This window comes from Carcharodon carcharias, chromosome 1, assembly GCF_017639515.1.
Source record: "Carcharodon carcharias isolate sCarCar2 chromosome 1, sCarCar2.pri, whole genome shotgun sequence".
Lineage (NCBI taxonomy): Eukaryota > Metazoa > Chordata > Chondrichthyes > Lamniformes > Lamnidae > Carcharodon > Carcharodon carcharias.
In genome coordinates this window covers 760819-783548 of record NC_054467.1, presented here as the reverse complement: position 1 = coordinate 783548, position 22730 = coordinate 760819, and the positions used below count along the sequence as shown (strand labels likewise).

Here is a 22730-nt window from a genome sequence, read left to right as displayed (position 1 = left end):
CCTGTACCCAACTCACGCACAGGGACAGATCCCTGTACCCAGCTCGCGCACAGGGACCGATCCCTGTACACAGCTCGCGCACAGGGACCGATCCCTGTACACAGCTCGCGCACAGAGACCGATCCCTGCCCCAAGCTCAAGCACAGGGACCGATGCCTGTACCCAGCTCGCGCACAGGGACCGATCAATGCCCCAAGCTCAAGCACAGGGACCGATCCCTGTACCCAGCTCGCACACAGGGACAGATCACTGTACTGAGCTCGTGCACAGCGACCGATCCCTGCCCCCAGCTCACGCACAGGGACCAATCCCTGCCCCCAGCTCGTGCACAGGGACCGATCCCTGCCCCCAGCTCGCGCACAGGGACCGATCCCTACCCCCAGCTCGCGCACAGGGACAGATCCCTGTCCCCAGCTCGCGCACAGGGACAGATCCCTTAACCAGCTCGCGCACAGGGACAGATCCCTTAACCAGCTCGCGCACAGGGACCGATCCCTGTACCCAGCTCGCGAACAGGGACAGATCCCTGTACCCAGCTCGCGCACAGGGACCGATCCCTGTACACAGCTCGCGCACAGAGACCGATCCCTGCCCCAAGCTCAAGCACAGGGACCGATGCCTGTACCCAGCTCGCACACAGGGACCGATCCCTGCCCCCAGCTCACGCGCAGGGACCGATCCCTGCCCCCAGCTCACGCGCAGGGACCGATCCCTGCCCCCAGCTCACGCACAGGGACCGATCCCTGCCCCCAGCTCACGCACAGGGACCGATCCCTGCCCCCAGCTCACGCGCAGGGACCGATCCCTGCCCCCAGCTCGCACGCAGGGATGATCCCTGTACCCAGATCGCGCGCAGGGACCGATCCCCGCCCCCAGCATGCGCGCAGGGACCGATCCCTGTTCCAGCTCGCGCACAGGGACCAATCCCTGCCCCCAGCACGCGCACAGGGACCGATCCCTGTTCTAGCTCGCGCACAGGGACCGATCCCTGTTCCAGCTCGCGCACAGGGACCGATCCCTGTTCCAGCTCGCGCACAGGGACCGATCCCTGTTCCAGCTCGCGCACAGGGACCGATCCCTGTACCCAGCTTGCGCACAGGGACCGATCCCTGTACCCAGCTCGCACGCAGGGACCGATCCCTGCCCCCAGCGCGCGCACAGGGACCGATCCCTGTTCCAGCTCGCGCACAGGGACCGATCCCTGCCCCCAGCGCACGCACAGGGACCGATCCCTGTACCCAGCTCGCGCACAGGGACCGATCCCTGTACCCAGCTCCCGCACAGGGACCGATCCCTGTACCCAGCTCCCGCACAGGGACCGATCCCTGTACCCAGTTCGCACACAGGGACCGATCCCTGTGTTCCCAGCTCGCGCACAGGGACAGATCGCTGTACCCAGCTCCCGCACAGGGACCGATCCCTGTACCCAGCTCGCGCGCAGGGACCGATCCCTGCCCCCAGCTCGCGTGCAGGGACCGATCCCTGCCCCCAGCTCACGCGCAGGGACCGATCCCTGCCCCCAGCTCGCACACAGGGAATGATCCCTGTACCCAGCGCGCGCACAGGGACCGATCCCTGCCCCCAGCTCGCATGCAGGGAATGATCCCTGTACCCAGCGCGCACACAGGGACCGATCCCTGCCCCCAGAGTGCGCACAGGGACCGATCCCTGTACCCAGCTCACGCACAGGGACTGATCCCTGTACCCAGCTTGCCCACAGGGACCAATCCCTGTACCCAGCTCGCCCACAGGGACCGATCCCTGTACCCAGCTCACGCACAGGGACAGATCCCTGTACCCAGCTCGTGCACAGGGACAGATACCTGTACCCAGCTCGCACACAGGGACAGATCACTGTACTGAGCTCGCGCACAGCGACCGAACCCTGCCTCCAGCTCACGCACAGGGACCGATCCCTGTCCCCAGCTTGCACACAGGGACCAAGCCCTGTACCCAGCTCGCGCACAGGGACAGATCACCGTACCGAGCTCGCGCACAGGGACAGATCACTGTACCCACAGTATCTTTACAGTTCAGGAGGCGGCTATACCGCCCATCAAGTCTGCACTGGCCCTCTGAAAAAGCATTTCATCTCTTCCCACTCCCCTGCCTTACCCCCATTACCTTGCACATTCTCCCTTTTCAGGTTGCAATCCAATTCCCTTTTGAATCTGCCTCCACCACCCTTTCAGGAAGTTTGTTCCAGACTCCAACTAATGTCTGGGTGAAAAAAATTTTCCTCACATCACAGTTACTCCTTTTGCCAATTATTTTGAATCTGTGCCCTCTAGTACTTGGTGTTCTCGTGAGTGGGATTAGTTTATCACTATCTATCTTTTCCATGCCCCTCAGGATCTTGAATACCTCTATCAAGACCCCTCTCAGTTTTCTTTTCTCCAAGCAAAGAGTCCCAACCTCTCCAATCTATCCTCACAGCTACAGTTGTTTATCCCTTGAATCATTCTTGTGAATCTCCTCTATACTCTCTACAATTCCTTCACATCCTTTCTCAAGTACAGAACTGGACGCAGATGAGGACTTATACAAGTTCAACATGAACTCCTTACTCTTGTACTAAATGCCCCTATTAATAAAGCCTAAGATACTATATGCTTTATTAACTGCTCTCTCAACATGCCCTGCCATCTTCAATGATCTATGTAGGTATACACCAAGATCCCTCAGTTCCTTTCTTTTTATTCATTCACCAGATGTGGGCTTTGCTGGCTCAGCCAACATTTATTGCCTATCTCTAATTGCCCTTGAGAAGGTGGTGGTGAGCTGCCTTCTTGAACAGCTGCAGTCCATGTGGTGTAGGTACACCCACAGTGCTGTTAGGGAGGGAGTTCCAGGATTTTGACCCAGCAACAGTGAAGAAACGACGATATATTTCCAAGCCAGGATGGTGAGTGACTTGCAGGGGAACTTCCAGATGGTGGTGTTCCCATCTATCTGCTGCCCTTGTCCTTCTAGAAAGTAGTGGGTTTGGAAGGTGCTGTCGAAGGAGCCTTGCTGAATTCCTGCAGTGCATCTTGTAGATGGTACACACTGCTGCTACTGTGCGTCAGTGGTGGAGGGAATGAATGTTTGTGGATGTGGTGCCAATCAAATGGGCTGCTTTGTCCTGGATGGTGTCAAGCTTGAGTGTTGTGGGAACTACACTCATCCAGGCAAGTGGGGAGTATTCCATCACACTCCTAACTTGTGGCTTGTAGGTGGTAGCCAACTTTGGGGATTCAGGAGGTGACCTCTATTTTCCACAAAACCAGGTAGATGCCAGTGTTATAGCTGTACTGGAACAACTTGGCTAGGGATGCGAGCACAAGTCTTCAGTACTATTGTCGGAACATTGTCTGGGCCCATAGCCTTTGCCGTATCCAGTGCCTTCTGCCGGTTCTCGTGGAATGAATCGAACTGACTGAAGACTGGCATCTGTGATGCTGGGGACCTCCGGAGGAGGCTAAGATGGATAATCCATTCAGCACTTCTGGCTGAAGATTGTCGCAAATGCTTCAGTCAACGTGCTAAATCAAGGTTAATTATAGCCTATTACCCAAACTAGCTTACCTCCAGAAGCTGAATAGCCTTGGTATGCTGTTTTTCTCGGCACAATTGCGCTGCCTGAATTAATACCGGTAGTGGAGTCTCTGGATTCTGCTTCTGCAAACCCAATGTTAGTTTTCGACACTGATCAGCCTAGGCACAAAAAATACATAATATTTTAATGCACATATTAAACTACAGCTATATGGCCACTTTTGTTGAAAAACAATTGTGATAGTTATGAGCGGAGTCTTTTCTGAGTACTTCTTTTTAACCAACAATGGCAAGTTTAGCAAGGACTCCAACAATGTTTTCCATGAAGAATTAAGAAATAGCTTACAAACAATACAGCTGACAATTGTATGGTTGGTTTTAACTATTATTAGTTTATAATTATCAGTTTGTTACACACTGGGGGTCATTAAAATCCTGGATTTTGTTTTGGTGGCAAATCAGTAAAAAAAAATGATTTCCCCTCTCAAAAGCCAAAAATATTTCCTACAGTTCCTTGGCTTACGATCCATCCAAATAGAGAGTAAACTACACGATGCCAGAACGCACATTGGTGGATCACACTCCCAAATTCAGCATGTACACTGGGTTCCATACTGCTCTAACACATTTCTACAATGATTTTCAGTGGGAAGACTGAATTAGACAATTTCTTAAGATGACCTGGCTGTTTTATGTAAAAGACATGCACCAAGTCATCAAACCCAGAGGACCGAGGTTTCTAGCTTGGAAGCATGACTGCAAGGGCTATATTTTTCATAATACAAATATCAGTTTTACATTTCCAGTTCAGTTTGAAGGAAGGACAGCTGTGCACTGACATAGTTGTCCCATTGGTAGTCCACTAAAAACTTAGCGTAAGTTTAATTAAAAGTGTAAGTTACATTGATAGTAAAAGCAGGATTGCAACCATTACCCTGTGTAATATCTTCAACTATTTATCATCTCACTAGCATAGTGATAATTAAGTTGAGCCACAGCAATATAAATAGGAGCCTTGATTTACAATTAACACCCCAAAATGCTTCCCATGACCAAAGCCAAAGTTTTGTCCCAGCATCATTAACATGCTGAAAAACCTCTTAGTCAGGGGTTCTACTAAAAAAGGGTGAAAGATTGTCTCAATGGTCTCCTCCAGTACAGGAGCTGAGAGGAGAATGGGGTTATTGTGCAACACATCCCCGAAGAAGCTTTTGGTCCCATTCTCTCTCCATCTGCCACAATATGGGCGGCAGTGAACTGGAAAACGTACAGGGGTTTCATTGGGGTTAAATGAGAGCATGATACTGAGACCCATGAAAGTAGTGCAGTTTGATCATGTCCATTTTAAGCCTGTTTCCATGCGTTTTATGGTCCAAATTAAAATATAAACTAATTTCCCAACATTTATTGAAAGTGCATGGGCTCCAAGGTTTGCAACAATCTCCCCCTTTAATAGTACAAACAATAAAACATGAAAAAATACACATCTTTACTTAGCAATAGAAACTGGCTTCTGTGATCCTTAATTACACAAAACTCAAGGTGAAAAGCCAACAAAAGAGCTGGAGTTTGGATTGCTAACCACAATTCACTGGTCACTGCTGTTGTGTCAGATAGAAATCAGCGAATTTTTTGCTTTGATGCAAGAATGATAATAGTTTGCATGACGATAGATTACAGGTTTAAAACCATTCCTGAGAATTTGGCTCAAATTATTTTATATCAAACTGTGTTCAGTAAATTTAAAAGCCCATAAACCACAAGCACTAATGTCCTGAAAGTGCAAAAACTAATCTTTGAAACGATACTTTTCTGTGCCACATTTCTTGATATAAGACAAATAAAATCACTTTTATTCACACAGTCATTGTGCATCCAGCAATGAAAACACTACCAACTAATATGACATAAAAAAAACCAGAACGTTCCTGCACGCTGGTAGCTGCTCAAGCAAATGGTCACTACCACTTACGAATATTCATAGAAGCATAGAATGCTTAGCACACAGGAGGTGGCTCTTTAGCACATTCTGTCTGTATTGTAACTCAAAAACAGAATTACCTGGAAAAACTCAGCAGGTCTGGCAGCACCGGCGGAGAAGAAAAGAGTTGACATTTTGAGTCTTCATGACCCTTCCACAGAACTGGGAATTGTAACTCACCTAGTTCCATGCATTTTCCCCTAGACCTCTACAAATCTGTTCTCTTCAGCTAAGAGAATCCAATTATCTTTTGAAGGCCTCAATTGAAACTGCCTCCAGCACACTTTCAGGCAGTGCATTCCAGATCTCAACAATTTGCTACGTGAAAATGTTTCTCTTGTTGTCATTGTGTCAGGAAGATATATAATATAATGTTATTGGAATTTATTGTAAAATAGTGGTATCTGCGTCAATATGTGTGTGAGATTTAATTGGATTAAAGGCAGCTGGTCTGAAAGCTTTGATATGTTAGATGATGAGCTGGGTTTGAAATGTTGAATAGGTGAACATGGGGGAAGTTTACAATGTAAGGTGTAAAAGGACATTTGCATTTTTAAATAAACCACACTGGATTGTTTTCAAAGAAGAGATGAAATGTGTCACCTAGCCAGGTGAAGTTAAGAAATAGTGTGTTTATTTTTCCCAAAGATTACTGGTAAAATTGGTACTATGATAAATTTTATAGTCAGGGAGGTAAAGTCCAAAGACATAGTGAAACAAGAGGAATTTGCATTCAAAGGGGAAAATATGTATAAAGTAGAGAAGGCTGTGTGCAAGGGCAGGAATTCTAAGATCTAACAAGTGTGAAACTCCTTCAGCATCTCAGCGTCAAGATGCTGTATACAAAGAACTGAAAGTAAAGAAACTCAGTTTGAATTGGATTGTTCAAGGTATCATGTTTCTTTGCCTGGATCTTTTAAAATCTATGTCTTGCTGTTGCCTTAACAAAAGTGTAACTGGGGGCTAGGTTGATTACAGGATTTAGAAGTGAGCATAGTAGTAATTTGTAGATCTATGTATGTATTTAAAATCATTCCTTCTATTAATAAAGGTTTAATTTAGTTTTGTAAGAAACCTATAAAGCTTGGTGGCCTTATTACTACTGAATTCAAGGCATGCATCTCAAAATTTTTATAAATCGCAAAACAAGTTGTGGCAGTTGTTTCAAGTTTCCCTCTGGTCTGCACTGGAGTGCTGTTTTTGGTTGCAGTGGAGTGCTCCAGTTGGAGTTTGGTGAATGAGGGAGTTCGATAAGAAGGGAAGAGGTGCTCCTTATTTTTTCTACCTTTCCCCAGGAAGAACAGCGGCCTTGCTGAGTTGGAACTGGTGAGTAAATTAGAAAACTGTAATATTTTTAAACAAGTTGCTATACTTGGGTTTAACTGAGAAGCAACAAGAATAAAGGAAATTTGGGGCCAATATAATAAAATAATCTAAATAATCCAAAGTAGAATCAAGTTAAGTAAGGGAAGTAGAGTGAAGACATGGCAGGGCAGCTCAGTCGAGTGGAATGAGTGTCCTGTAATATGTGTGAAGCCATGGACGTTACAGGTGTCCTAGCTGACCACATGTGCAGGAAGTGCTGTTAGCTGCAGAAACTTCAGCTCCGGGTTTCAGAGCTCGAGGGGCGGCTGCAGTCACTGTGGCACATCCGTGAGGCTGAGAGCTACGTGGATAGTATGTTCAGAGAGGTGGTCACACCACAGCTTAAGGGTCTGGAGACAGAGACGGAATGGGTGACCACCAGGCAGTCCAAGAGGAGAAGGCAGTAGTGCAGGAGTCCCCTGGGGTCCCGCTCACAAATTGGTTTTCAGTTTTGGAAACTGGTGAGGGTACTGGTTCCTCAGAGGAGTGCGGTCAGAGCCAAGTTTGTGCCACCACAAGCGGCTTGGCTGTACAGGAGGGGAGGAAGGAAAAAGGAAGAGCTATAGTGATAGGGGATTCATCGGTTAGGGGAACAGACAGGCGTTTCTGTGACCATAGATGTGACTCCAGGGTAGTATGTTGCCTCCCTGGTACCAGGGTCAAAGGTGTCACAGAGCGGCTGCAGGTCATTCATTTGGGGGAGGGTGATCAGCTGGAGGCTGTGGTCCACATTAGTACCAATGACTGAAGTAGAAGCGGGGGGATGTAGAGTCCTGAAATCAGAATTTAGGAAGCTAGGTGGAAAATAGGACCTCAAATGTAGTAATCTCCAGGTTACTCCCAGTGGTTCAGGCACAATCAAGGTATATTCCACCGAAAGGGAAAGGTATGGCAAGCAAAGCCAGAGCTCCCTGATTGAAAAAGGAGATTGAAATTAAGATAAAGAAAAAAAAGTGCACTTATGATAGGTGTCAGGTGGAAATTACAATTGAGAACCAAGAGGAATACAGAAGGTTCAGAGGGGAGGTAAAAAAGCATAATAGAGAAGTGAAGATGAATTATGAGAAAAGACTGGCAGCCAACAAAAGGGGGAATCCTAAAGTCTTCTACAGACATATAAATAGGAAAAGGGTGGTAAAAGGAGAAGTTGGGCCGATTGAGGACATAAAAAGGAATTTACATATGGATGAAGAGGCCATGGCTGAGGTATTAGATGAATACTTTGCATCCGTCTTTACCAAGGAGGTAGATGCTACCCAGGACATGGTGACAGAGGAGGAAACTCTGTCACTTGAAGGGTTCAAAATTGACAAGGAGGAAGTGTTGAATAGGCTGTTGATACTTAAAGTTGACAAGGCACCGGGACCGGATGAGATGCATCTAAGAGTATTGAAGGAAGTGAGAGTATAAATTGGAGGGGCACTGGCCATAATCTTTCAGTCTTCCCTACACTCGGGGATGGTGCCAGAGGACTGGAGAATTGCAAATATTACACCCCTGTTCAAAAAGGGTTGCAAGGATAAACCCAGCAATTACAGACCAGTCAGAATAACCTCAGTGGTGGGCAAGATTCTAGAAACAATTATTCGGGATAGAATTAGTAATCACATGGGAAAAATATGGGTTGATAAGGAAGAATCACCATGGATTCCTAGAGGAGAAATTGTGTTTAACTAACTTGCTGGACTTTTTTGAAGAGGTAACAGAAAAGGTCAATGAGGGTAAGGCTGTTGATGTGGTGTACATGGACTTTCAAAAGGCATTTGACACAGTGCCACACAACAGACTTGTGAGAAAAGTTATTGTTCATGGAATAATAGGGACTGTAGCAACGTGGATACAAAACTGGCTGAAAAATAGGAAGCAGAGAGTAATAGTCAATGGATATTTTTCGGGCTGGAGAAAGGTTTGTAGTGGAGTTCCCCAGGGGTCAGTATTGGGACCTTTGCTTTTCCTGATATATATTAATGATCTAGATCTTGGTGTGCAGGGGGCAATTTCAAAGTTTGCGGATGATGCGAAGTTTGGGAGTATTGTGAACTGCGAGGACACCAGTTTGGAACTTCAAGAGGACATAGACAAGTTGGTGGAATGGGCAGATAGGTGGCAGATGAAGTTCAACGCAGAGAAGCGTGAAGTGATGCATCTTGGTAGGAAGAACATGAACAGACAATATAAAATAAGGGGTGAAATTTTGAAAGGGGTGCAAGAGCAGAAAGAATTGGGTAGATATGTACCTAGATCATTGAAGGTAGCAGGACAGGTGGAGACAACAGTTAATAAAACATATGGTATCCTGGGCTTTATTAATAGGGGCATACAGTACAAGTGCAAGGAGTTATGCTGAATTTAAATAAGACCTCAGCTGGAATATTGTGTACAGTTCTGGGTGCCACATTAAAGGATGTGAACACATTGCAGAGAGTGCAGGCAAAGTTTACAAGAATGATTCCAGGAATGAGAAACTTCAGCTATGAGGACAGATTGGAGAGGTTGGGACTGTTCTCCTTAAAGAGAAGGTGGCTAAGAAGAGATTTGATAGAGACGTTCAAAATCATGAGGGGGCTATACAGAGTAGATTGGGAGAAGCTGTTCCCACTCGTAAGAGGATCAAGAACAAGAGGGCACAGATTTAAAGTGATTTGCAAAAGCAGCAAATGTGACGGGAGAAAAAACTTTTTCACACAACAAGTGGTTCGGGTCTGGAATGTACTGTCTGGAATGTACTGTCTGGAAGTGTGGTGGAGGCAGGTTCAATAGAGGCATTCAAGAGGGTATGAGATAATCATCTGAATAGAAACAATGTGCAGGGGCACAAGGAAAAGACAGGGCAATGGCACTGGGTCATAATGCTCATTTGGAGAGCCAGTGCAGACACAATGGGCCAAATGGCCTCCTTCTGTGCCATTAAAATTCTGTGATTCCATGATTTGAACGGCTCAGCATTTACCATACTGCCAAAACATTGCTCTTTTTGCTAATTACTTGAATTGGTGCCCTCTGGTTCTTGATACATCAGCAAATGGGAACAGTTTCTTCCTATTTACTCTGTCCAGAATCCTCATGATTTTGAGCAGCTCCATCAAAACAACTTTTACTCTTCTCCTCTCCAAGAATATAAGCCCAGATTCACTAAACTATCCACGTAAATAGATTTTCTCGTCCCTGGAACCATTCTTGTGAATTTTTTCTGCACCCTTTCTAATGCTTTCACATTCTTCCCTAAGGTGTGGTGCCCAGAACTGGACACAATACTCCAGTTGAGGTTGAGACCAGTGTTTTATACAGGTTTGTCATAACTTCCTTGCTTTTGTACTTTATGCCCCTATTAATAAAGCCCAGGATCCTGTATATTTTATCAGCTGCTTTCTTAATCTGCCCTGCCACTGATGATTTGTGCACATATAACCCCAGATTCATCTGTTCCTGCACCTGCTTTAGAATTGTATCAAATCAGCAACTCACCAAAGCTCCTTCAATAGATATTTCCATACCCAAGACCTCTACTACCTAGAAGCACAAGGGCAGAAGACGAATGGGAACACCGCCACCTGCAAATTCCCCTCCAAGCCAGACACCACTCTGACTTGGAACTATACATCTGTTCCTTCACTGTCACTGGGTCAAAATCCTGGAACTCCCTCCTGAGCAGCATTCCTGGGTGTATTAGACCACATAGGCTACAGTGGTTCAAGAAGGTGGCTCACCACCACCTTCTCAAAGCCAATTAGGGATGGGCAACAAATATTGGCCTAGCCAGCAATGCCCACATTCTGTGAAAGAATAAAAAAATGCCTTTTGGAAGTCCATGTACACGACGGTTTCCTGTCACTCAGCCAATTTCATTTCCATGTTGCAACTGTCCCGTTTATTCCAAGAGTTTTAATTTTGCTTCCAAGACTGTTATGTAGCACTTAATCAAATGTCTCTTGTTTCGTCCACATACAGGTCAACTGCATTACCCTCATCAACCCTCTCTGTTACGTCATCAAAAAACCCAAGCAACGAAAACACAGTTTGCCCTTAACAAATCCATGCTGCTTTTCCTTAACAAATCCATGTTGTGCAAGCGCCTGTTAATTTTCTCCTGAATTATCATTTCTAAAAGCTTTCCCGCCACAAAGGTCGATAACTTTTCATAAGAATTGGGAAAAGTTAGAAATGTAATAGGTTTTAACCAAGTGAAATGGGCAGAGTGGAAAAAGAACCCTCCCCCATTCCTGCCATGTTCTTGCTTAAAACCGGCTACACCTCTAACTTCTTGCTGTTCACATGAAAGGTCACTGACTTGAAAAGTTAAATTTGTGTCCATCCTCAGATGTTCCTAGACCTGAGTATTTCGAGCATTTGCTACTTGCTTTATGTAACAATCACAGTTGTGTCAACAGTTTGGCAAACAATTTGCATAAATTTCTGTGGTTGACAACGTGGAAAAATATTTTAAAAAAATATTAAGATAGCAGGTAGTTGGCGGTGGGCTGATTGATAAAGCAGTAGATTCTTACATTACCTGATTTGTATGCATAGCTAACAAAGCCTTGTTGAATTCGACAGTCTGCATCTGCTTCTGGGTGAGTTTATGCTCCACCCCCTCTGTATTGGTCAGTTTTACCTTTTTCTTTGAATCAAATACATTTTGGTCCTACAAGAAACAGTTTCAGATTTGGATTAGAAGCTTTTAGCTCACAGGCATGATACTATAAACAGGAGGTGCTGCTAATTTCACTTATAGAAAAGGTATGACATTATTGAAGGGTAGAGCCATGGTCAAAATGCAAGCAACAATGGCAGTCTAAACTTAAGGCTAACTGAATGGGTAAAATAGAATACTGAAATTGCTATCAGTACGGTTCAGTCTTAGACAGTGACTGGGGAGGAGGATGGAATTGGTGACAAGTGTAGAGTTTGTGGTGGGGAGAGAAGACAATGGCTTCGGCCTTCCTATTGATAACTGGAGGAAGTTATTGCTCATCCAGGACTGGATATAATGAGTGTACATGTGGAACTTGACCCCATGAGATGTCAACAAAGAGCAGTATGTAGGGTTGAACCTGGGAAGTACCCCAGAAGATGCACAGGAGCAGAGTGGGGGGGGAGCAGGGGGTGTGTGTGTGTGTGGTCGGGGGGCTACCCCAGAAGCAACTCTGGGGACTCTCTGGAGGTCCCCATGCAGTGACTGCACAAGGATTGCCCAGGAAATTCAAACTTTCGATGAGCAATTACCCTGAACCTGGAACCATCCAATAATCAGATTTAAATCAGAGACTTCACATTGCCCCTGACTACCCAACCCCTCGACTACAACCCCCACGACTACCCCAACTACTCACCCCCACCCCGCAACTAGCCGCTCTGAATACCCTCCCCACCCCAACTAAACATCCATCACCCCCTGACCCATCCCACCCACCCACCCTCTCACCAACACATAATCCTATCTACTTACCTTCTCCCTGGCTTCTCAAAGTGCATTTAAACAGAGTGACATTTAAACTTACCTGCTTTACAGCAGCTGTTGTTGTAAAAATGGGGCATGGCTTAACTTCTCCCAAAGCTGTTGCTCTGCACAGAAGAGTCCCAGGAGCTGGTGCACTGCACATTTCTTTGCAGGCCCAAGTTGGAAGGTCAGGTGAGAAATGTGCAGCTCCCGACTAAGGTAAGTAAATAGGGGCAGATTGGTAATCTGCCTGTGATTGCCACTCCACGGAAGTTCTGTTCCATTATGTGCTTCATTAAGTTTCTATATTCTGATGATAATAAGCATTAACCTTCATACTAAATTGGGTCTAAACATGGACTAATAAAGTACCTTGTTGAGGGTGATGATGTTATTGGCAGTTACAGCAAGCAGTCCAACATCTGAGGGCCTACAAAAGAGGAACAAAATGTAGACATGACACCAACTCAGGAATATACACTGAAATGCTCTAAATGTATGATCTCCACCTTTCTTTATTGCTTACTTCAATTTGATCACTTGATTGTAAAGTTGCAAAGCATCATCACTCCGCCCCTGGAGTTGCATAACATAAGCCATCTGAGCATGGATGATTGCCAGTTCGGCATCAATTTCCTCATCACTCATATCCTATAAAGGATATTCAGTACGAATAGGTTATAATTGTGAAAGTTCAAAAGGAAAATAAATTAATCTTTGAAATTAAAATTAGCATTTGGAAAGATTTTACAGAGTACATTCTAGGCAAGTATCACACAAAAATTAATCAAGTAGTATGTACCGAATTGTTACGACAAAAGCTTTTAAAGTTTCAACTAGCTCAACTTAAAGTAAGCTATTCCTGTATGTAATGGCTACTAAAACCTGATATATACGACCAAATATTATTCACATTATCATTGGTACTAATATTCCAACAATTTTCAATGCAATTGGTGCATTATTGGTTTTTGAAGCAAACATTGTCCTTGCTCCAAAGTAATACTAACATTATATTTTAGAATTAGAAAAGGAGGCAAGAAGAGAAAAGCATTATGTAATGAAGTGACTTGCAACGAGCTCACCCTGTGGTTCACTGAAGGTAAGTTTCCATTCTCACCCAAGTGGCACCAGATGGAACCCAAGTATCCTTCTACAATTAAAGAATTCTGAGGGATTGCCTGAGGTTATGGCGTAGTGGTATTGCCGCTGGACTAGTAATCCAGAGACCCAGGGTAATGGTCTGGGGACCCAGGTTTGAATCCTGCCATGGCAGATGGTGGAATTTGAATTTGATAAATAAATCTGGAATTAAAAAGTCTAATGATGACCATGAAACGGTTGTTATAAAAATCCATCTGGCTCACTAATGTCCCTTCGATAAATATTTTGACAAATTTGGAAAGGAATTCACACTACTGCAGGCAAAACGTTTAAAGTTTATAATTAAGTACTCAGTAAAATGTCAAGGAGTTTTCAGTAATCACAACTTGGATTACAACGTAAAAGACCCAATTTGCAAATATTTGTTTTGCATCTAAACTGAAAAATATGCACAAAAGTTTATTGGAGCCCACTGCGTATTAACGGTTTCTAATAAACATACTTCTTGCAACTTTTCAACTCTCCTTCCTTGAAGGTGATAATTTATAAGGTACATTATATTGGTACATGGTCCCATTGACACCAACAGCCCTCTGGTACATCATCAATTGTTGGACCACCACAGCTTGACCTGTTCGACATCCACATATATATATATATACACTGGATTGCAATCAGGAGTGGGGCCCCTAGCTGATTTCCCCCGCCTAATCCAGAAGTGAAGACAATTTTAGCATAATTGCTGCCCTTAACAAGATCCACTAATTCTGCAGGAAAAGGAATTAAACCTGGGACCTTCTTATCGATATCATGATGTTATTAATACCTTTTATAGAAAATTATTTCATTTGTAAGGAAGCCTCATTAAATAGATGCACAGGTCAGAAATAGGTCTAAAACACCGTAGTGTGAATTCACCAGCCCGCATTCCTTTTGGGAGCGTAGGATTGCTAAGCAAATCCTCTTATGAAGTAATGAGTGTTTACTGCAGAACTGAAAGAAAAAACGACTCAAGTTGGCTTTTATGCCATGATTATGGAGTGATTCTGCCTAATCAATTTTATACTCAGTTCACACACAAGTAATGCCAACAAAGTTCACACAATTTATTTTAGTCAGTCGAAAGGCTATTATTTTGAAATACTCACAGTATCCTCTGAATATGATTGCCGACAGAGTTCTAAAACAAAACAGAAAGTATGATGATAAATACAAAACTCAAACTTTTAACGACTGCCATTTAGGTTTGGGGCTTTGTTGGGATTTTTATTTCTAATTTTATCACATACATTGAATCCTTACATCAATTCCCTTCATGCAAAGTGTACTTACTTACCTTCAGCTTTCTGAAGTTTATTCATGGCCTGAGGCAGCTTACCCTCACCAATCAAGGTGCAGGCTGCATTGTAACACAGTTCATATGAGGTTTCAGGTAAGCCCAAATCATCCTGTGTAACAAAACAATTTTTGACAAACAAGGAAAATAGTTAAATCAAGCTACTACAGAGAAGCACTGAGTTTGGTAAAGAAAAAATTCACACATTACTGACAGAGATGAATAGTCTTCATACAGTAGCTAAGGACAAAACAATGCTGGAAATTTAATGTGTCTGGAACCATGGTTGAGGCTTTGGTGGAACACTCCTTCAAAACAACAGTTGTTAACCTGTCCTATATTTCTGATACTAAGTGAACTACTGAGAACTTCTAGGTTTATTTGGTGCTTCTACTTCCAGTTTTCTTAGGTTTCTATTTACCTCTTCACACTCTTGTGGTAGCCATTTTGGGACTATGCTTTAAATTGTACTAAAAAGGTCAAGTTTTCCATGTTGTTTCATTCTATGTGGCTGTTTGCATTGAGGAATCTACCTGCCTGCATGCATGAAATTGTGCGCAGCATAATCCCATACTCAAAAGACAATCCATTCGAGCATTCTGAAATGGAAGCGCTTGGAATCTCCACTCCTCAGTATTACAGACTATTTTGGACACCTATAGCTTTTTCATTAAAAATCCATCCAGTTCACTTGACACTGATCAAAGATGCTCAGTAACGCTCTTTTGTTCTTTTATGTAAATGGAACAATAAGCTACAACAAAAGACAGCTGCCTATCACATTTAATTCTGATGCTTGCTATGTGCAAAGAAACTTGGAAAAATACGCTATATAGTACAAATGAGCAACTGCGTGCTTGAAATGTTGTAGCTCATCAAGACGGCCCTCCACACAACCCTGATGACAGCAATAACCCACTTCGCAATTACAGCATATGTCTTAACCATGACCAGTTTTATACTATTTTGCCTTTTATCAATTGGGGAACCATTCATCAAGGAACTAGGTACTGGAATATCATCTTCTCAACCATAAAATAAAACAAGTTGGCTAACTGATAGCGCCTCCTTCATTCTTTAAAAGATATATAGTAGGAGTATTGCCCAGCTTGATAATTTGAGCAGACAACCTGAACACACAGGAAAATGTTATGATTTTGCAGGTGATGAGTACTACATTCGGGTCATACTCGTTTGTTATCATTAGCATCTAGAAATCCACCAATCTCTGTCTCGAACATATTCAGTGACTGAGCTTCCACAGCATTCTTGGGTAGAGAATTCCCAAGATTCACTACCTATTGAGTAAAAAAAAATTCTATCTCAGTCCAAAATGGTTTGCCCCTTATGCTGAGACTACAACACCTCGTTCTAGATCCCCCAACCAGGAGAAACATCCTTTCTGCATCTACCCCGTCTAGCCCTTTAAGAATTTTGTAAGTTTCAATGAAACCACCTCTCATTCTTCAAAACTTTAGAGAATACAGGCCCAGACTCCTCAATCTTTCATCATAGACTGTCCCGCCATCCCAGGAATTAATTTGGTGAACCTCCACCGTACGCACTCTATGGCAAGTATATCCTTCCTTAGATAAGGAGACCAAAACTGTACACAATACTCGAGGTGCAGCCTAACCAAGCTTCTATTCAATTTAAACAAGATATCTTCACTCCTGTACTCAAAATCTCTTGTGATAATGGCTCTGAAGAAGTCATATGGACTTAAAACATTAACTCTGTTTCTCTCTCCGCAGATGCTGCCAGACCTGCGGAGTTTTTCCAGCATTTTCTGTTATCATTACAGAGAAATTGTCTACTTTGTTGGATAGATACAAACTATCATAATTGCACTGGAATAGCTTCACTAGTGGGGATAGCTAGTATCTCGACACAGTTTTCATTGTACGATAAAGCAGGATGTTGTCAAGGCTTATCATGTTCTTTGTAACCAATGAATCAACAGCTTTATGCCACGTGCAGGGATTGAAATTAGTTGAGCACAGCTGTTCTGATGGTGGGAGGAGGTAGATAGGGTCATCCACCCACTTGCAAACAATTGAGTCTTGTTTCTTGCACTCACATGCAAAGCTCCAACATGGTTCAAGATGGTTGGTTCATAAAGGCTTCTCTTCCTCCTCCCATCCCACCATCCCCTCCACTGCCATTACTTGTTCATTGTCTACCACCATTCCCAATTGATGAGAAAACTCTACAAAGCTTTGTTCTGTATATAGCTGGCTGTTTTTGACATTATAGCATGTAGATAGCCCATTATTGTAGATTTATAGGTTGCCACCTCATCTTGGAGCTGCTCCTGGTGTGCCATTCTGTATCTCCAGTGAACTAGAGCTGCTCTCCAAACTTAACAGCAATGAAGGGGAGGAGCAAAGGGATGGAGAATCCAAGAGTACATCAAGATCTAGTATAGAAATGACAAGTTGTCTGCACATTTCTAGCATTTTGTGTTTTCATTTCAGATTTTAGACATTTGCATTCTTCTATTCAAGAGTTCATAAATATTTACTGTAGAAACTTAAAGCAAGAACATTTATTGCACGATAAATCTCTGCATTATCCTCAAAATTCATGCCAACTTAAAATGTAAACATTATACACTTCATTCAATAGAAAGATCAACACTTACAGGAAACAAATTTTCCCAGGTACTTAAAGCTGCTACAACAGCAGAAAGGTTGGTCTTCCTTTCCTCTTCGTATTCATCTTGCGAGTTCCGAATTAAATAACGGTAAACTGATAAACAGTCTTCGTAGCGTTCCAATCTATACAACTGAATGTACAAAACAGGTAAATTGAGCTATAACATATTTATATATCAGCTCTAATGAAATGAAATGTCGCAGGCGGCTTCAAAGGGGCATTATAATACAAAGTATGACACTGAACCACTCAAGGAGACGTTAGGTCAGATGAAAAAGAGGTAGGTTTTAAGTACTATCTTAAAGAAGGTAAGTGAGGTAGGGGGCAGAGAGATGTAGGAAAGCAATTCAGCTTAGGGCCTAGGAAACTGAAGACATGGCCACCAATGGTGGAGCAATAATGAATGGGAATGCACAAAAGGCTAGGACTAGAGGGAAGGTAAGCAGCCAGTAGTTGTACATATTAGTACCAACGACATAGGTAAACTAAGGGATGAGGACCTGCAAGCTCAGTACAGGGAGTTAGGAGATAAATTAAAATACAGGACCTCAAATGTAATCTCAGGATTACTCCCAGTTCCACATGCTAGCGAGAGCAGGAATAAGAGGATAGACCAAATGAACATGTGGCTGGAGAGACGGTGTAGCCGGGAGGGATTCAGATTCTTGAGGCACTGGGACCGGTTCTGGGGAAGGTGGGACCTGTACAAACCAGACGGGCTGCACCCAGGCAGAGCTGGGACCATGTCCTTGCGGGGGCTTTTGCTAGTTCTGTTGGGGAGTATTTAAACTAGTGTGGCAGGGGGATGGGATCCCAGGAGTAGGTTCAGATAGGTCAAATTCAGATCAGAAAAATGGAGGTAAAACATTAGCCAAGGACGTTGTGATAGACATGGAGTTACAGGGGAAGCAAAGTTTACAAAATATCCAGCAAGGGAAATTGATGGAGTTAAACTGTTTATACTTCAAAGCAAGGAGTGTTACAAACAAGGTGGATGAGTTAAGGGCACAGCATACATGTAAAAACTAATGATGTGCCTTTGGATGATGTTGCCAAGGAGCAGCATGTGTATGAAAAATAGGAGGAAACCAAGAAATGATCCTTGAGGGACACCAGAGGTAACGGTGCAGGAGCATGAAGAGAAACCATTGCAAGTGATTCTCTAGCTACGATCAGACAGATAAGACTGGAACCATGTGAGACCTCTTGTCCAGCTAGATGACAGTGGAGAAACACTGGAGGAGGATAGTGTAGACAACCATGTCAAAGGCTGCAGACTGGTCGAGACAGACAAGGAGGGAAGGTTTACCTCTGACACAGTCACATAGGATGTCATTTATGACTTTGATGAAAGCCGTTTCGGTTTTGAGGCAGGGACAGAAACCTGATTGGAGTTCCAGGAAAAATAGGAATGGATTTTGGAGATGTCAACACTTCCAAGGGCTTTGGAGAGGAAAGGATGGTTGGAGATGGGTTGGCAGGTTGTAAAGACGGAGAGTCAAGTGTTGGCTTTTGAGGAGAGTGGTGCGAACAGCTGATTTAAAGAAGAGAGGGATAACACCTGAGGAGAGAAAAACTTTTACAATTTTGGCTAACATGGGGGCCAGGAGGGGAAGTTGGGTGATCAGCAATTTAGTGGGAATCGGATCCAGGGAACCGGAGCTGGGTCTCATGGACAAGATGAGCTCAGAGGAGAAATGGTAGGAGAGAAAGAGAAAGATGAGTTCAGAAGAGGGGGAAAACATCAAAGGTTTGGCCAGGTGGGTGAATGAAGGGAGAAATGTGGCAGAGGCAGATGCATCCCCTCAACTGATGAATCAGCACTCCTCCACACTGAGGAATTGGAAGCACCGAGAGTGGCAAGGGCACAGAATGTACCCTGGGTAGTCTCGCCTTCACACTGAGGATCCCCTCCATCGTGTTTTTGAACAGATCTAGCAACTCAAAACTGGGCTCTACGAGGGGCTATGGGCCATCAGCGGCAGCAGAATTCTATTCAACCACAATCTGTAACCTCATGGCCCAGGATATCCTCCACTCTACCTTCACCATTAAGCAGGGGGGCATGCCAGAAGCAACACCAGGCATATCTAAAAGTGAAATGTCAACCTGGTGAAGTTACATCACAAGACTACTTGCATGCCAAGCAGTGGAAGCAGCATGTGATAGAGCCAAGCAATCCCACAATCAATGGATCAGATCTAAGCTCTGCAGTACTGCCACATCCAGTTGAAAATAGTGATGGACAATTAAAGTACAGGAGGAGGCAGCTCCACAAATATCTCCATCCTCAATGATAGGGAAGCCCAGCATTTCAGTACAAAAGACAAGGCTGAAAAATTTGCAACCACCTTCAGCCACAAGTGCCAGGTGGATAGTCCATCTCAGCCTCCTCCAGAGGTTCCCAACATCACAGATGCCAGTCTTCAGCCAATTCAATTCACTCCACATGATATCAAGAAAAGACTGAAAGCACTAGACACTGCAAAGATTTTGGGCCCTAACAACATTCCAGCAACAGTGCTGAAGACTTGTGCTCCAGAAGTAGCCACGTCCCTAGCCAAGCTGTTCCAATACAGCTACAACATTGGCATCTATTCAGCAATATGGAAAACTGCCAAGGTAGGTTGTGTCCACAAAAAGCAGGGCAAATCCAATCTGGCCAATTACCATCCGATCAAGTCTACTCTCGTTCATTAGCAAAGTGATGGAAGGTGTCATCGACAGTTCTATCAAGCTGCACTTACACAGCAATATCATGCTCACTGATGCTCAGTTTGGGTTCTGCCAGAGCCATTCAGCACCTGACCACATTACAGCCTCGGTCCAAACATGGACAAAAGAGCTGAACTCAAGAGCAAGGGTATGAATGACTGCCCTTGACATGAAGGCAGCATTTGACCGAGTGTGGTATCAAGGAGCTCTAGCAAAGCTGGAGTCAATGGGTACCGGGGGGGAAAATACTTCACTGGTTGGAGTCATACCTTGCAGAAAGGAAGATGGTTGTGATGGTTGGAGGTTAATTATCTCAGTCCTGGGACATTGCTGCAGGGGTTCCGCAGGGTAGTTTCCTAGGCCTAACCATCTTCAGCTGCTTTATCAATTACCTTCCCTCCACCATAAGGCGAGATGTGGGGAGGTTTACTTATGGTTGTACAATGTTCAGCATGATTCACGACTCCTCACGTACTGAAGCACTCTGTCTCCATATGCAGCAACACCTGGATAACATTCAGCATTAGGCTGATAAGTGGTAAGAAACATTTGCACCATACAAGTGCCATGCAATGACCATCTCAAACAAGAAAGAATCTAACCATCTCCATTTGACATTCAATGGCATTACCATCGCTGAATCCCCTACTATCAACCACCTGGGGGTTACCATTGGCCAGAAACAGAACTCGACCAGCCATATAAAGCCATACAAGAGCAGATCAGAGGCTAGGAAATCTCCGAAGAATAGCTCACCTCCCAGCTTCCCAAAGCCTGTCCATCATCTACAAGATACAAATCAGGAATGTTATGGAATACTCTGCACTAGCCTCGATGAATGCAGCTCCAAAACACTCAAGAAGCTTGACACTATCCAGGACAAAGCAACCGCTTGATTGGCACTCCATCTACCACCAATGCACACTGGCAGTAGGGTGTACCATCTACAAGATTCACTGTAACAACTCACCAAGGCTCCTTCGACAGCACCTTCCAAACCCACGACCTCTATCACTTAGAAGGGCAAGGACAGCAGATGCATGGGAACACCATCATCTACAAGTTCCCCCATCATGGCTTGGAACTATTCCGCCGTTCCTTCACAGTAGCTGGGTCGAAATCCTGGCACTCCCCTTCTTAACTGCACTGTGGGTGTACCTACACCACGTGGGCAGCGCTGGTTCAAGAAGGCATTTCCCCGCTACCTTCTCAGGGGCAATTAGGGATGGGCAATAAATGCTGGCCAAGCCAGCGACGTCCACATCCCATGAATAAATAAAAAGTTGATCAGACGGTCTTGACCTTAGAGACAGAAAAGTCCATGAGCTCCTCACACCCCGTTGCTGGAGGAGAGAGTAGAGGGGACAGGGGTTTAAGAAGATGTTCTGCAGTAGAGAAGACAAGCCATGTATTATCCTTACATTCCAGGATTATCCTGGAATAGTGAGCAGTTTTAGCTGATGAGAGCAGGACTGGTATTATTTTAAGTGATCAAGAAAGACGGTGGTGGATGACTCAACCAGGTTAAATCATCTACATACTGAATCTCTGCCTCTATGACTTTGGTGAAGGCACACTGTCTGGAAAGGCTGCAGAGCTTTCCTGAACAGAACCTAATGTTGATGCCTGCTGGCGTGTCTCTGGTGGCTTCCTTAAGTATTGTAATAGATTTTCAGAAGTTGGGGAGCCACGATGCATCCTTGCTTTGCGGCTCAGATTACTTCAAAGGCATCTCACCACAGCACAGGAAAATCCAACCACGCCATCATGCAATAGGCACAGGATTTTGACATGAGCTTGGAGGGCAATGTCATAGGCCAGGTTGACACTCGCTGTCAAAAGCTTAGTCGGGTCTTTGATCAGCATATATAGATCCTGATGTTGCTTGAGGCCACAAACATTGGTAGGGAGAGGACACGAAGGGATGTGAACACTATCAAAATAATCTAGTTTCATGGTTTATATGCAAGTTTTAATTTTGGGAAGATTAAATTCGTACAGGCAAGGTAATTAAAATTCTGGATTTTGGAAGTTGCCGGAACACCTCAAGCAGCGGCAGTTCAAAGTGTGATCTCTGGTCAATGATTTCAGGATTAGAAGGGAGAAAATTGAAACAATGACTGACAGAGCCAGAAGGTCTACACTTCACAAAAATCACAGAATTGTTATGGCGCAGATGACGGCCATTTGGCCCATCGTGTCTGCACCAGCTCTCTGAAGGAGCAAGTCACCTAGTACCATTCCCCCTGTCTTCTTCCCATAACCCTGCATTCTTCATTTTAAGATAACAGACTAATTTCCTTTTAAATGCTTCAACTGAACTTGCCTCCACCACACACTTGGAGTGCATTCCAAACCCGAACCACCCACTGATTAAAAAAGTTTCTCATGTCACTTTAGCTTCTTTTACTAATTGCTTTAAATTTGTGCCTTCTCGTTCTTTTCATGAGTGGGAACAGTTTCTTCCTATCTACACTGTCCAGACCCCTCTTGATTTTAAATACCTCTATCAAATCTCCTCTCAGCTTTCTTTTCTCCAAGCAAAACAATCCTAGCTTCTCCAATCTATCTTCATAACTGAAGTTCCCCATCCCTGA

General features: G+C 44.2%; 1 protein-coding gene across 2 annotated transcripts in view; it reads right to left on the bottom strand.

Annotated features, from left to right (window-relative positions):
- srp72 (signal recognition particle 72) overlaps positions 1 to 22730 on the bottom strand; it is a 76006-nt gene that overhangs the window by 41037 nt on the left and 12239 nt on the right. For both annotated transcript variants that reach the window (XM_041193020.1, XM_041193029.1), the window contains exons 4-10: positions 17405 to 17548; positions 14761 to 14872; positions 14573 to 14604; positions 12847 to 12971; positions 12693 to 12750; positions 11394 to 11525; positions 3568 to 3696 (exon numbers count right to left, since the gene is read on the bottom strand). In XM_041193020.1, coding sequence (XP_041048954.1) covers positions 3568 to 3696; positions 11394 to 11525; positions 12693 to 12750; positions 12847 to 12971; positions 14573 to 14604; positions 14761 to 14872; positions 17405 to 17548 — 732 coding nt within the window. The remainder of the gene's footprint in view (positions 1 to 3567; positions 3697 to 11393; positions 11526 to 12692; positions 12751 to 12846; positions 12972 to 14572; positions 14605 to 14760; positions 14873 to 17404; positions 17549 to 22730) is intronic.